A 16,566-nucleotide genomic window follows, 5' to 3' on the forward strand; every position below is an offset into this window, starting at 1 on the left:
ATTCCATCCATACATCTTGTGGTATGGTCATGGGAGTGCTGCAGCCTATCGCAGTGACCTCAGGGCACAAGTCAGGGTACACCTTGGATATGAGGTGCCAACCTATCACAGAGCAAAGCACACATGCTTACACACCCTATTATACACTCTAGGCAATTTGGAATCACTAATCAGCCTACAAGACATGTTTTTGGACTGTGGGAGAAATCCAGAGAAGCTGGATGAAACCCAGCATTCATGCAAACTCCAAACAAACATGGAACAGAGACCAGATTCGAAGGTGTGATTGTCAGGGACTGCATGCATCATCAGTCTATGATAAAGTTTACTGACCATGAATTAATGACAAAAACTGCTGAGCTACTGGTGTGCTCCGTTTTCCCCCCCTGTCATCCTGTCATCCAGTAACATGCCCCAACCTGCAGGCTTTCGAGTACAAGAGAATGCAAGCGAAGAATCTTAGTGTTAATCAGCAAAGAGTGAATGTGCTGAACTAGCTTGTTAAGGCTTGTTAAGTCTACTACCCAGTTTAATGCCCGCTTTCACTTATTCTCACAGTTTGTTTAATAAAATTGTGTATGTGTGTATGTGTGTATGTCTCTGTGTGTGCGGGTCTGTTTTACCGGTGCTTGGTAACCTTAGAGCAGGTTTGAGCAGTTCTCATGTTTACCTGTCTTCCTGAAAAGCTCCACCCCCCTTAAGATCAGACTTCCTGTGTCAGGTGTGTGTGTGTGTGTGTGTGTGTAAACTGAGAGGCAGCACAGGCAGAATGAGAGCCTAAGCTGCTCCAGGCTCTCGTAGAACACATTACTCCTGATGGTCCAATATACACATGCACACACTTGATTGATGCTACAGATTCTAAAAAAATCTCCAAATCGGAATTCTAGACATTCCTGATCACTGAGAAGACTTGAGAAGAGCATGTGAGATCTGATGCAAGTCCCATTCCGTCTCTCTGTTCTCAGATTTGACGGGTTTCTCTGGAAGAGAGGGCTGGATACTTGGATTACTTGTGGAAGGAAAATATTGAGGACACCGCAGATGGAAAAGGAGACTTGAATCCGAGTAAGTTCACCGAATTGGCTGCACTTTGACCGCTAATCTATAACTCTTTAACTTGGATGGGTAAAGGTGGCTTTTTTTTCTGCACCTACAACCTGAAAGTGAAAACTAAAACCGTCAAGCTACACCAACAACACTTGTCATGTACTGCACTTCTTCCTTTTAAAGTTTAATGGTTTTTTTTTGTAATAATTTATTTTGCTTATATCTTTAACTGAGTTTCATATGTAAGACATCAGAACGATCATTAATAAAAATAAACAAATCCTTCACAACTAATTTAATCTAATATTATGACAGAGATCCTAAGAAAAAGAAACAAAGAGTGTAGGGAGACAGGGGAAGAATTGAAGGGCTTTGAAGAGACACAGGAAGAATAAAGAGTGTGTTGTCTACATCAGGGCAGTTATGTAACTCTACATGCTGTATGTACGGTGGATATACACACCCTTGTTAAAGTCCCAGGTTTTTTGTAATGGAAAAAAAAGAGCTTTAGTCACTCTTTGTGGACAGCGGTAGCTCAAAAGGTTAAGGATCTGGGTTAGTGATCTGAAGGTCGGGTGTTCAAGCCCCAGCAAGGCCAACTTGCCACTGTTGAGTTCCTTAACAGAGGCACTGTATGCTGGCTGACCCTTTGCTCTGACCCCAGCTTCCTAACTGGGATATGTGAAGTGAAGTACATGTGACAAATAATTGAATTTTAATGTGATGTAGCAACCAACAAAATTCAAATGAAAAAAAAAATCTGGAATAACCTGGTTGTATACGTGTTTGCACCCGTCAACTAATAAAGTTGAAGCACCTTTGCTTGTAATACGACATTCTTGTTGGTTCGGAGTCTACAAGCCAGGTTTTAAGACTACACCTTCCTTGCAAAAAAAAAAAAACTCCAGATCTAAACTGTTCTTCAGGTCTCCAGATCTTCAGGTCTGGACTGTTTTTAAATGTTAATCTTCTTCTTCTAAGGTTCTTTCTTTGTTGACATGACTTTGTTGTTTGGGTTGTTATTGGGCATGAAAGGTGAATCTTCAGCTCTCTAACACAGCCCTGCAGGTTTTGTGCCAAAACAGAGAGGATCAGGGGTAACTCTACATTCCAATCAATCTTGCATAGAACCTAAATCCAAGGTTTTCTATTATGATGCTACCACCATCATGCTTCACCATGAGTCAGGTGATCTTTAGGTGATCAAAAAAGCTGCAAATTTCACCAGAAATTTAGACCATGGTCTTAATACCATACTGTGGAAGATTTATCAGATGGTTTGGGTTGATTTAGGCTTTGGTTTAGACATCCTACCCCACAGCCTGTGTAGAATATGAGTTTCATGCAGGGACATGCAGAGAGCAGAACTTCCAAGATCTTCTTTAACATTGCCAAAAGTCTCTTGTAAATATTTCCCCTGTCATTTTGTACATTTTGGTGGGATGTCCTCTTTTTGATGATGTCTACGACATCACCCATAAGCTTTGTTGTACATTCACTTACTTTTTATTTGGTCTTCAATCTCACGCAATACTCCAAATATGCAAAACACGCAAAAATATTATGCCATGGATTGGTTATGATATATTGCACCTAAAGTAAGTTATAAATGATTATGTGTGTGTCCTGAGATGGACCAGCATCCCACGCAGAGTGTATTCCCAGCTCACACCAGGTTTTTCCAGGATAAACTGAAAGTGATTGAGTGAGCATTCACAACATTGTGAGTGATGAGTGATGACTTTTCAATGCATTTTCTTGTGGGAAAGTAAATATTTAATCCTCCTTTCGGTGAAACCTAAGTTACACACACTGGTTCTACCAAAGAGAGATACTTTTTTGTATTGAATTAGGCATTGAAAGTAAAAAAAAATTAAAAATAAACGATTACAGACGCATTTTCTTTCTATGATTCGGCAGGAGAAGCCATAAGACCAGTTCTTCTAACAACCTTTTTAGAACCAAACCTTTTACAAATACTCATGGTTCTGACACTGAAATCTACCCTAATTATTCAGATTCATTGATGACATACAGTATGGGTTTGTTTTTGGTTTGAATGATTAATTACTGCCAGTTTCACTTTTTCGTATTTTAACATGCAATATTTTACAAATGCAGTGTACATTTTAAAAAGTGCATAACCATCACACTGCTTTCCCAAACAAACAAATTCAACACACAATCAGAATTGATTTTCATAGTATGTTTAAAGTAATTGAACGCTGGTTGACTGGTGATGCCTGGAGTCAGTGTGTTTCCCAGAGCGTGGTAATATTCCATTGAACCTTATGCAAACAACATGCACACAAAATGCAAAACAGGGCAGATGTCGTCCTTCTTGATTTCTACTATTACAATAATGAATAATGGCAACAACCTTCGCTTTAAAAAAAAGAGGGGGGGTGTTTATTAGAATGGAAAATAGTTAATGTTTTAACGATGGAACAATGGAAAGGTGACGGAAAATATTCACTGTAATGAAGGGAATAATGGCCATTGTGTAATTCCTGGGATTACTGTATATTGCTTGTCTTTGATCTGTAATGCTTTAAAGAATACTTTGGAAAGTCACATACCTCACTGACCTTACTGTGTGTGTGCGTGTGTGTGTGTGTGTGTGTGTGTGTGTGTGTGTGTGTGTGTGCCTTATCCTTCTCGAACTTTCTCAAGCATAAATTAAACAATGGTTCAGGGCGTGTGCTTGAGTGTGTGTCAGGACTGGCTCTTTATCTCTCTCTTTATCTCCCTTTCTCATTATTATTCTCTCGCATTCTCTCTCTCTATTTTTATTGTGTATTCTTTACTGTATATTATTTTAGCCTAATGTACTGTACATGACCCGCAGTTTCCATGCTTAAGGCATTAAGGTACTAACAGCACAGTACTGTACAGTAATTATTGATCTCCCGTTTATGGTCTCATGATCAATCAGGGCGCAGCAGGTCTCCTTATCAGTACCCAAAATGCCTTGTTGTTTCTTGGCTTGTTTCTATTCCCATGCTTGGTGAAATCAAAGCTATTGAAAGCTTGTGTTACATTTAAACCAACAACATCAAGAAGTAATATGGGATCAGATAATATATTTAAATATACATTTTATAAATTACAATCTTTTTATGGTGTAATTAGCTATTTTAATTAATTGATTTAAATGTTAACACATAAATAATACTGTTTAGCTAATCTTCTGGTAATTGCCTGCCTTCAGGAAGCACTTTGGCTGTTTAGGGAACATATTAACAAACCCAACCCTGCGTTAGATAGTGGGCATTATGATAAGCTTTTTAAGTAATCATGCAGTGACTCAGAGGACAGATCCAAAAATAACAGAAACTCTGTATAGGAGATTATATGATTAAATAATAAGAGAATGTGGAAGATGGATTTCATACAGTAGATGAGGGTAAAAAAAAAAAAAAAAACATTGTGAGCTTTTAAAATAAAAATTACAGCAGTACATCCTCGTGTGAATCCATGACAGTACTGTAGTTCCATTATGAGCTCCATCTTATTTCTTCTTATTATATTAAGTGATGAAGATTCAATATAATTGAAAACTGCAAAGTACCTAAAGATTTATCACTTAAAAAACTGGTTGTTTATATAATAACCTTAGCAGTAACCTCATTTCCCCTCATGCCTATTCCAACCACTCTCACCAGTGTATTAAACACCGGCCTGATGATCTGTCATTATCGCCACCTGTTTTACCCTCATCTTTAACTATTTCTTTATGCCTTGACTCGGATGTTTTTTATGCTGAAATGATTCATACAGTAGATTATTGTGTGGCTTAACAAACCAAAAACATTCCCCTGAAACTGCTCAGGTACAGGAACTGGACTGAAACTGAGAACCAAAAAGTTATTCAGGAAATCTGGATCACTATCCCTCAGCATACAAAAATATTGTGTGTGAAGGTCAGTTTCACATACTTTTGCCAATAGAATGTTTGTATGGTTGATATCTTGCTTGTTAGTTCTCTCTCTAGGATTGATTAAAAAAAAAATGCATTCACCCTTCCATAAGGGCTTAAGAATTGGCTACTATTACGGCATATATCTGGCATTTCCAAATGTCACAATAGTGTGTGACCCTGCTCTGGACAAGCCAGATAGCCCAGATAGGAGGATTTCTCGCCCGATTCTGTACGGGATAAGCATTGTAAAGAATGAATGTTTGAGAAAGTAAAATGTAATGTTATACTAAATAAATTTGTATCTAACTCACCACACACTAATGTAGTTTATCTAAATTAGTCATGGTGCATAGTGATAGATTGATTGAACACATTAATAATCAAATACAGTAAAAATGATGAGGCAACTGTAGTGCAGAGCATGTTTGATTTCCAATCCTCCATATGCATATATCACACTTTTCACCAATATCTCAGCAAATCTTTGTCAAATCTTTGGTTCTACAGTATCTTTGCCTCTTTCACTCCAATTCCTCCCTGCGTCTCATTTAGCCCAAGATCATTAGATAACCCGGGTGCAGTATTGATATTTCTGTTGCTAGTAGAAAAATGACTTTAGGTGCAGTTCAATACTACTTATTCTGCCAAGTACAAGAGATAAAAAAGTAATTGGTCTTGCCAAAATTGCATCTGACTTGGTGCAGCTAATTTTTTTTTCCTAATCCCTATTGGTGCCAACTTTATAAATGATATTCTCTGCTTTTTTCTTCTCTTCTGAAGGTCCCAGTTACCGCTGACTAAGCAAAAGCCCCCCTACACCATTCACCTGCTCACAGCTTGAAAGCTCCACTTACCACCATCGCTGCCATATTTAACCTGTGATGGAAACAGTGAAGGCGGATTGTATGCAAACAGCAGTTGATGATGCTGTAGTGGACGAGGAGGAAGCGCCAGACGCAATGCCTATGAGTAGTGCAACACAAGCAGGGCAAGATGAAGCAGGCGCCATGGCAATTGGTGATGATCTTTTTGAGCAGCCAGAAGAAATGGGTACCGCGGCCATGCCAACTGGTGATTCTGCAGAGATGTCTATTAGTGGCGCAATAGTAACACAAATGAATGGTCCCTCGGAAATGCCGTTTGATGGCGCAACAATGATGCCAGTACTAATTGATTGTGTGACAGCAATGCCAGTTGATGGTGACATGGAATTGCTAAGCAATATTGCCACAGCAACACAATCCACCACTGCCTTGACCATGCCAGTTGATGGTGCCATACCAATGCCAGTTGAAGGGGGCATGAAATTGCCAAGTAATAGTACCACAGCAACACCAACCACAAGCACCTCAACCATGGCAGCAGAAGGTGCAACAGCAATGCCAGTTGATTGTGACATGGAATTGCCAAGCAATAGTGAAACATCAACACCAACCACTGGTGCTATGGCCATACCAGCAGAAGGTGCGACAGCAATGCCTGTTGATTGTAACATGGAATTGCCAAACAATAGTGCAACACCAACCACCGGTGCTACAGCCATACCAGCAGAAGGTGCGACAGCGATGCCTGTTGATTGTAACATGGAATTGCCAAACAATAGCGCAACAGCAACACCAACCACCGGTGCTACTGCCATACCAGCAGAAGGTGCAACAGCAATGCCTGTTGATTGTAACATGGAATTGCCAAACAATAGTGTAACAGCAACACCAACCACCGGTGCTACGGCTGCAGAAGGTGGGACAGCAATGCCTGTTGATTGTGACATGGAATTGCCAAACAATAGTGCAACAGCAACACCAACCACCGGTGCTACTGCCATACCAGCAGAAGGCGCAACAGCAATGCCTGTTGATGGTGACATGGAATTGGCAAGCAATATTGCTACAGCAACACCAACCACCGGTGCTACGGCCATGCCATCTGAAGGCGCCACAGGAATTATGTTCAGTATTGGAATTGACATTGAACCCTCTGCCCCCAATGTGGATCTGTGCAAGATCTGCGGGCAGCGTCACTTGCTAGACGAGAACCATGAGTACAACTACAGCGACGAGGTGGATGATGAGCTTACATGCCATATTTGCCTACAGCCTCTAATCTGTCCACTGGATACGCCATGCGGACACACCTACTGCCAAGAATGCCTGACCAACTTCCTAGTGGAGAGTGATTTTTGCCCAGTGGACCGTGTGCCCGTCCTGCTGCAGAACTGCCGCAAATCCAACGTGCTGGTGCACAAGCTGCTGGACAAGCTTATTGTCATTTGCCCATTTCAGGAGCACTGTTCTGAGACCATGCCAAGGGGAGAGCTGCAGGGGCATCTCATGAGTAGGTGAGTGGTGAAAATGAGAAAAAAAAAAATGTCACCAGTTTATTACCATGTTTAAAAGTTAATGGACTGTTTCTGGTCTTGGTTGTGTTTGCGCTAGCTTGCGCCTTGCCCCAGGGCTTCGGATAAAATTAATTGCTTTTTTCTTTTGTTTCATGCACTAATGGAAACTTTACTCTGGTTTTAAATTCCACTTAAGAAAACATAATTGACTTGTGCCTTATACAATCCGATCCAACTTTATGCTTTATGCTCTTTCTATTCTTCCTGTCTTCCCCCTGATCCTCACACTGGGTTCTGTAATTATGCAATGTCGTCACCTTGATTCTGTTTCTCTCTTCTTCTTCTTCTCTGTGGTGGTGGGGTACCTCTCGATCGTCCACTGACATCCAAAGTTGTGCATCAGGACATCTTTCAGTGGTGCACATGGATGGCAAGGCTGTGGCACCCTGCTCTGAAGATGCAAGCTAGAGAAAAAAAAATCTGTCTATGTAAGAATGCTTTCTCATAAATTTCCCTGTGCTTTTTTTTTTTTTTTGGTTTTGTTTTTGCCATTCAATGTTGTAACTATGAAACCTTTTGGAAGCATTCATCTACAGTGTAGTATTAGACCTAGGTGTGCTATAGTCATGTGATGATCACTATGCTTGGTAGAACTAGAGCACCACTTTCACTGTACCTGCTTTTTGTTGGCGGTTTAGAGTTTTGTGTTTTATCATGTTTACAAGTAGGCGTGTTTCATTCTGAAAGATCAGACCACACTTAAACACTGGGCTAAAAGTATCTGGGTTATTTTCGGCATGTATCAGATGACATACAGATACACATTGTCGAACCTGAACTTGAATCCCGTCCCGGGTAACGCCGCACACAATCCCCCCAAAAAAAGAGCCCATTTAATTAAAAGGTGAATTGCAATATATTTTGCATGTGTACTGTATATTTCAGTACGAGAACAGTTCTTTACATGCTTTTATGGCTACCTGATTTCCTACTTATCTCTGAATGCTTTAGACATGAAGACTTTTGTAACCGATACAGGGGAAAAGGAAAGAGAATCCAAACACAGAAATATGATAGCAATTAATGTGATTAAGCTCCTACATGGGGCTTTTTCTGCCCTGAGCTTTAGGGATGGACTTCTTTTTAAGGACTACCAACTTTGATGAAATTATAAACCACAGCAATTATCCGATCAGGTGGATTGTATGTGTGTGGTTTGTAATTCATGCAACAGCAGATTCTCATTCATAGAAATCTTTCTTCATTGAGAGAAAAGACAGAAAGTGATGCATATTAGATATATGAGAGATGTTGTAATAAAATTTCTGGTCACTGAAAACAAAAAAGTGATTGACATTTAAGGAAGACTTCAAGCAAAGCATGGTGATGAGACTCTTAGCCACAGAAAAACATTTAATGCTATATGTCTGTGAATGATGATCCTGGGCAAGGTGGCTCGAAACGTGCTGAAGTCGTTCCCGTGAACATTTACCGAGTGTTGTTGGAAATGGGTCTCTCGACAGAGGAATAAGTCTTCATAGTTAAGTAATGTTTCGGCTCATCTCGTGAATGCCGGACCTAGTTTAAAAAAGGTGTCAGAAGAATTCCTTCCCATACCCGTCTTATTCCCCCGATCTTACACCACCTGATGCTTACTTGTTGGGAATGTTAAAGGAGAGTGTGTTCAACTGTTCACACACACCCTGAATACTTCCATTATACATACCATGGTAAATTAACATGCTAATAGTGTGTATGTTCAGTAGAAAAAAACTCACAGATTAGTCTTTTCATTTCATTACTGTATATTTTGCCACATACTATATTAAGTAAAGTAATAAAAGTCATTTTTACTCTCATAACTGTATGAGAACTGTCTTGTAACTGACTTGAATGCCACTTGTATTTTTTAGAAAGCTCGCTGTATAAATCCATGTTACCAGAGCTATTTCTTACATTTTACACTTAATCCTCAATATTAAAAACAACTAAAAAGAACAAAGCATTTTTCCTATAAGTAGTTCATAATTAATACAACAGAACTACTCAGGTAATGATTTTTTTAGATCTTAGACAGTGAAATGATATCGATCCTAACATCCATATATCGATTGGGGGGGGGGCGGGGGGTGTTATGTTTGCCCCCAGTGAGGGTACATTGGGTCACGGGATGAGTTTCCTGAAGAGAAATTTAGCTTCCGTTCCCAACCAGTAAACTCCATGAGAACAAACATCTCTCTCCTGTCTGTCTTTACTTTCATCCACTAGCCCTCTAGCTGAAGAAGGAGCAGTAATTGGCTCACCATTTCATACTTAAAATGCATCTAACCAATAACAGACAAGACTGGATTCTTATAATCAATCATACCGCAGGAGACCGAATATTTTAGATAAGATCACAAGCAAAACCTAACCTTAAAGATAGAGAAAAATGTTTCTCTTTTGATATATTTCTAGCAGATTTAATGTTTTATGGTTATTTTTTGATTAAATTCTTTGAGCATGCAAACACGCGTCTTATTAAATCAGTGTCTGTGCTATCTTTTCCCATGATTGAGATTATCAAACAATTTTTTTATTATTACTAAAAGATAAACTAAGCAAATACAAAATGCTGTTTGTAAATAATGCTGTGTGCAAACCCAGGCCTGATTACTTCCAGACCTGTTGAATCAAGAAATCACTTGAATAGAACCAGTCTGACAAAGTGAAGCACATCTAAAAAAAAAAAAAAAGCTACACCATCTAAAGAAATTCAAGGACAGATAAAAAAAAAAAACAAAGTAAATGGTATGTATCAGTCTGGAAAGGGTTACCGAGCCATTTCTCTTTTTAGTATAAGGGGGCAATTACCTTTTCACATATTGCCAAAACTGCATTTTGTGTTTACCTTTGTGTTATTATTTGTAATATTAAAATTAGTTTGATGATCTGAACTACTTAAGTGTTAAAATATGCAAAAAAATAAACAAAACAAAAATCAGGCAGGGGGCAAATACTTTTTCACAGCACTGTATGGAGGAATCATTGATTGCAATATGTTTTTTTAACAAGAAATATCCTTCAGGTAAACGTAGGTAGTTATAATGAAAGTGCAGGCAAAAAAAATGAATAAAAATGTACGTAGAACTTGACAAATTCGTCTTTATTATAGTTAAATATATCTGCGGTGGTATAGATACACTCCGTCCTGAGAGAATGATTCATATAAGGAGAACATCGCGCCCCCCTATTGTCCATTCATAAAATCTTGAAGGCATGAATTTAAAAGTAAAAAAATTATCTCCCAACTCACAGCATTGGTGTGTATGTGTGCATGTGTGTGTGTTGAGGTTAATGAATGGAAGTCTAAATGGTCTGACCCTCTAACCTGTTCCTGTGTATCCTGTTTACACACCCAATCACATCGTCACATGCACAAACAGTCCTGGCTGACGTGTTCGTTTAAAGGCGGGGGAGGGGGGGATATGTATGAAAAGGGGGGGGGGGTATGGGGGGTGAAACATGCGTTCCTGTCTACAAGCTGAGTGGAGTGACCGATGGGACCATCCCATGCATGGAGCCACCCCTTCTAAGAGCCTGAGATGGTTCGCTCCAGCTCTCTCTCTGTGGACCATGCTGCAGTATAAGTCGGAGGCTGTGCTGGCACAGGCACACACAATACATTCTCTCTCTCTCTCCATCACACACACACACACACATATATATACAGCCAGACACAACATCGCGAGCACAAGTACAAATCCTCTTACTCCTGGGTGAAGATGCCAGACCAGCTCAGACAGCCATCGCATCCAAGAAGCGTGCCGTCTGTCAACTAACCATCTGTCTGCTCTCTTGATTTTACCTCTTTTTCTTCTCCTCCATCACCGCTCCTGCACCTACTTCTCGCTTCTTCCTCCTCCTTTCCTCCACCATCCCGTTCACCCTACGATGGCTGCTGCGGTGATGTCTGAGATATAGAGACAAAAGAGCGGAAGAAGAAAGGCAGACACTTTCTTAAGGGAAAAAAAGGGGGGAACGAAAAAGGACTGGAGGAGGAAAAAGGTACATCTGTGCACCTGTTCAGAGTTAAGGAACGAGGGAAGGAAGGAAGGAAGGAGAGAGGGTGGGGGAGGGGGTGGGGGGGTTTGTCGGTCCGAGCAGGCTGGGAGCTGAGGAGGGATACAGAGAGGCGGAAAACGGTACTTGTCCCAAAGAGACCCAGAAAGGAGGAGGTGATAGAGGGAGGCAGGGTCCATGATGAAGGCACTGCTGCTGCTGGTGCTGCCTTGGCTCAGTCCCGCCAACTACACTGACAATGTGGGCAACCTGCATATCCTCTACTCGGAGCTGTGAGTATCAAACACATGCCGAACATCCCGTCCCATCCCATCCCACTGCAGTGTGTGTGTGTGTGTGTGTGTGTGTGTGTGTGTGTGTGTGTGTGTTTGCAAACCATCTCCACCTTAAGCCTAAAGCCATGACAACAGCATCCAACACATCCCAGATGTTTTCGGCATAAGGTGTAGTCTACCCCATCCTGTCTTGGTAATGCTGTGTGTGTGTGTGTGTGTGTGTGTTATATCACTACTTGTAATATAAAACATATAATCATATGTAATTACAGTGAAGGTGATGCTGCTGTAGCTGTGGATCTCGGTTACGGTGTGAAGTTTCATCAGATTTGTTTTGGTTCATTCGTTTGTTTGTTTGCTTCAGTAAGCAGGCTGAAACACTGCAGCGTGGATGCTCTCTCTCTCTCTCTCTCTCTCTCCCTCTCTCTCTGTGTGTGTTTGGGTTTGTGTCTGGCCGTTCTTTGAATGATGTGGATAGTACATTAGTACATAGCTAAAATGCTGTCTTTTTTACCTTAATTTATATATATATACATTACATTGTTTTACACACACACACACACACACACACACACACACAGACACACACACAGACACACACAGTGGTGCACACGTCACCAAGGGCTACTATTCAGATTGAGGATGAACATTATAAAAGTGTTATAAAAACATAATATGTAATAAGACACACACACACACACACACACTTAAGTTGTGTCTTTTGCTTTAGTGGAGATATAGACAGGCACGGTGAAGATAAGCAGAAAGGTAATGAGAGAAGAGGAGAAAAGAAGAGGTGAGATTAGAGATGGAGAGAGAGAGAAGAGACAGGAATAAGGGCATTGCCTTTAACAGTTAATGTTGTTAACCTTTGTCTCTTTCTCTCTCTCTCTTTCTCTTTTTCTCTCTTTGTGTGTGTGTGTGTGTGTGGTTTGAAGAGGATTTTTTTTCCCACTCTCTTTTCCTCTGTGTCAGCGGCTAAAGTCTGTTGTGGTCGACATCTGGCATTTGCTGATTAAGACATTACGGAGAGAGACAGAGACAGAGAGAGTGACGGAAGAGACAGAAAGAGAAGGTGGGAAAAAAGAAGGAGAGATGGGATAGAGGAGTGTTCAGTCGGTGCTTTCTTGGTTGAATGGAGAACTGTGGCAGTCATTCATCTACGTCCTGCAGACTGACCGAGCCTCCCTCCCTCCCTCCCTCCCTCCCTCTCTCTCTCTCTCTCTCTCTCTCTCTCTCACTCTGGCTCTCAAAGGGAGATTTCTAGTCACACCTTTCGTTTTTTCCGTAGCGCCCATATTCAAGTCACACATTTCTGAGTTCCTCTCTAAACACACCATAGATAGTGGATACACTGTGCCTGTCAGTGCTGCTTTGGCATGAACCTGATCCGACCCTCATGACCCTCATCATGTGATTAGATGGTGTTGATGTTGTTGTTGTTGAATAAACGATGATGTCATCAGAAACTTTCAATAAATCATATCAAAGCAGGTCTTTTAGCACTCAGACAGCAGAGATCAGCGTTATGGACAACAAAACAGGGTTTGTGAAACATAGCCAGGAGTTATTATTATTATTATTATTATTATTATTATTATTATTAAAAGTGGTAGTAGTATTTTAGTAAGTTAAACAAAGTCTTAATATCAATAAGTAAAATCAGATTAAGTATCGTGATGAATTTTAATACGTGTTAAAAATAACACACTCTATAGCTTCAAAAATAGCCAAAATATTATCGTATATTAATAAAATTTAGTAGCACGGAGGCGAACTGGTAAGTGCTGTCAGCCTACACCTACTGGTTGAGTAGCTTCGGCTCAGTGTGTGTGGAGTTCGCATGTTCTTCCTCTGCTGTGGGTTTCCTCCCAGAATCCAAAGACATGCACATTAAACTAATCAGCGTTCCGAAATAGCCTGTAGTGTACTGTATACGTGTAAGGAACCTTGAGGAAACTCACTAAACATACAGTACGGAGAACATGCAAACTCCTTAACACACACACACACACACACACACACACACACACACACACACACACACACACACACAGAGAGCAAGCCTGGAAGTGTGAGGTGACAGTGCTGCCCAGTAAGCCACAGTGCCATCGCCTAAATACACTTACAATACTATTTACAAATTAAATAATGATTGTAAATATATAATACTAAGCTTATTTAGTAAAGGTACAGAGGGTTTGAAAAATCCTAATCAAATCGAATCCAAAACACACACCAGGGAAGTGTCCAGCTGGACATGTCATGTCCACGTCATGTCCACGTCATGTATGCGAAATCGGAGACTCTGAGCGGCTCCTGATGGGTCGACATTACCAGCAAGACATGGCAGGTCAGCAGGCGCACAGGGGACAAGCTGTGTGCATTTAGGTTTGTGAGTGTGCGCTTGTGTGTGATGGTCCTCCGTTCGGGCAGCGAGCGCCACGTCGTCGTCAGGGGTGACGCAGGAAATCAGGGCTATAGCCAGAGGCCTGTGTGTTGCCGTGGTGACCTTATTTTCAGAGACGGCCTGATGAATGAGTGTGTTGGTGATGCGTATAGTACGCGCGTGTGTGTGTGTGTGTGAATTTGTCCTGTGGGACAATTCGCGTCATTCAAGGAGCCGATTAAAGATTGTGAACCATTAACCAGTGTCCCACTGGTTTACACTCAGCTCATTTACATGAAAGCAGGATTTAAAACACCAAAGGACACAGACGTCCCAACAGATCGTACAGCATGTCCAAAAGCTCTCATGATGGTTTCCGGTTTGATCAAACCAAAAAGCCGTATTCCTCCCCAATCTCAAACCCAGAGCTTGTGTGTTGACATCACAGACATGTTGGCTTACACACCGCCCCTCTCATCACACCGTATCGATTTTGCATTCCATTTGCGCTGCTCACGTTTCTGAGATGTTTATCAGGTTAGTGATGATGACGGAGACGACTGAAGGCAGGCAGAGACGTTGCTTAATCAACACTTTACAGCTGTCTGTAACAGAGCATGCTCTAGTCTCTTCTTCTGTTAATGATTCAGCAGATAGGATTAGCACTAACCTGGCATCTTTTTACCGTACTCTCTCCCTCTCTCTCTCCCTCTCTCTCTCTCTCTCTCTCTCACGACTGGGCAAAGCGCAGCAACTTCACACTCTGACTGTGCAAGAGTCCCAGACACCCTGGATTACAAATGAATTGCAAAGTGCTGATTTTGTTTTCCTTTTGGTGCAGCCTGCTACAGGAGGGTGATGCGATTTTCTCTTGTTGCATTACACAGTATATGTACTCTACAGTGATTCTCTTGTTTGTTTGTTTGTTTGTTTGTTTGTTTGTTTTTTGCCTTGTTTGTTTTTACTGCGAAAATGTTAGAATGAGATTGTTCCCTTCATTTTAAAGTGACTCTCGGCAGAAGTACAATGAAATAATGTATTCATATATCCTTGAAATTATTATTATTATTATTATTATTATTATTATTATTATTATTAAAAAGTCTTAAACTGCATGATTGCGGTAAAGATAATTATTCACTACCATTAATTATTTAAAATAAGTATCCACCACCTTAAGTTAGTAAAGATATTTATTTGTAAGAGCTCATGTCACAACATATCCCAGTGAACACATATCATACTGTATATTTAGCAATCAAATCGTTTTTTTTTTAAATCATTGATTTTTTTGTTAGTTTGTTTTTACAAATCATTTAAAATCTGTCTAAACATCATTTAGCTTAATTAAAAAAATATTTATTTAAATTTCTAGTGGTTAGCACTGTCGCCTTGCACCTGCAGGGTCCAGGGTCGATTCCCAGCCAGGTTCGATTCCCGTCTCTGTGGTCATGGAGTTTGCATGTTCTCTCGTGCTTGCTGGGTTTCCTCCCACAGTCCAAAGACATGCAGATTAGACTAATTGGCCTTCCCAAATTCCCCATAGTGTGTGAATGAGTGTGTGAGTGATGGATTGGCACCCAGTCCAGAGTGTACCCCGCCTCCTGCCCTAAGTCTCCTGGGATAGGCTCCAGACCCCCCGTGATCCTGAATACAGGATAAAGCGGTATAGATGATGAGTGAGTGCGTGAGTACATTTTTCATTTAACTTTATTTTACTTTATTTCATTTTATTTTGTTATTTTATTTTGTAGAACATGCATACATTTTATATCTAAACATGAGAACAAACTGCAGCAGAGTAACTCAAAAACTCAATAATCAATACTTTCTGCATGCACTATACATATGAACATAATATCAGCATGTGTGTAAAGATTACATAAAGGATGAGAATACAGTACACACTCACTCAGAAACAGGCTCTATATGTATGATGACGTAGAGTAGAAGGATCAGCTATTGAGGACCAGGAGGAACCTTCAGGGTTGCAAAAAGCCATTCCTGGTATTTTTGTGCATGTGTTCACTTACTGGTGTGTGTGTGTGTGTGAGAGAGAGAGAGGCTGAGTGATGGACAATCAAAATAATGCTGCAGTCTGCTTTTAACCTTCCACATTTATACTGCTGTGTCTGTTTTTGTGTTTCGGTTTTTAACCCATCTGTTCCATCAGTTCCTCTTCGCCTGGTTCCTGACGAGCTCTTCCCGAAACTCTCCAGACATACAGGGAAATACCATTATCTACCAAAATACGCCTTTGCTAGGGGGCCTGGTACATGATTTGGTTGTTTCTGTGTACACACACGCACACATGCACACATGCACACACACACACACCGAGTCGTTTCTCCGACTCCTGATGAACAGTAAATGAAGATGTCCGGTTGTTATGCATGTAATTACTAAACTCCATTCATTTTTCCACGTATGGAGACTTCAGGGACACCGTGTACTTTATTACACAGCAGGGACTAATCCCAGCCACAGCACGTTTTCTTGCCGGTCTTGAAATATAGGTTATAATTAAGTC

General features: G+C 40.7%; 1 protein-coding gene across 4 annotated transcripts in view; it reads left to right on the forward strand.

Annotated features, from left to right (window-relative positions):
* Window positions 1–754: 754 nt before the first annotated feature.
* Window positions 755–16,566, forward strand: part of lnx1 (ligand of numb-protein X 1) — a 37,209-nt gene continuing 21,397 nt past the window's right edge. For 2 of the 4 annotated variants that reach the window (XM_053489426.1, XM_053489427.1), the window contains exons 1-2: window positions 755–1,068; window positions 5,753–7,310. In XM_053489426.1, coding sequence (XP_053345401.1) covers window positions 5,854–7,310 — 1,457 coding nt within the window. In that variant the 5' untranslated portion in view covers window positions 755–1,068; window positions 5,753–5,853. Of the gene's footprint in view, window positions 1,069–5,752; window positions 7,311–11,503; window positions 11,645–16,566 lie in introns of those variants that run through there. The other 2 variants (XM_053489428.1, XM_053489429.1) reach the window with 2 other exon arrangements.

Source organism: Clarias gariepinus, chromosome 27 (genome assembly GCF_024256425.1).
Source record: "Clarias gariepinus isolate MV-2021 ecotype Netherlands chromosome 27, CGAR_prim_01v2, whole genome shotgun sequence".
NCBI lineage: Eukaryota > Metazoa > Chordata > Actinopteri > Siluriformes > Clariidae > Clarias > Clarias gariepinus.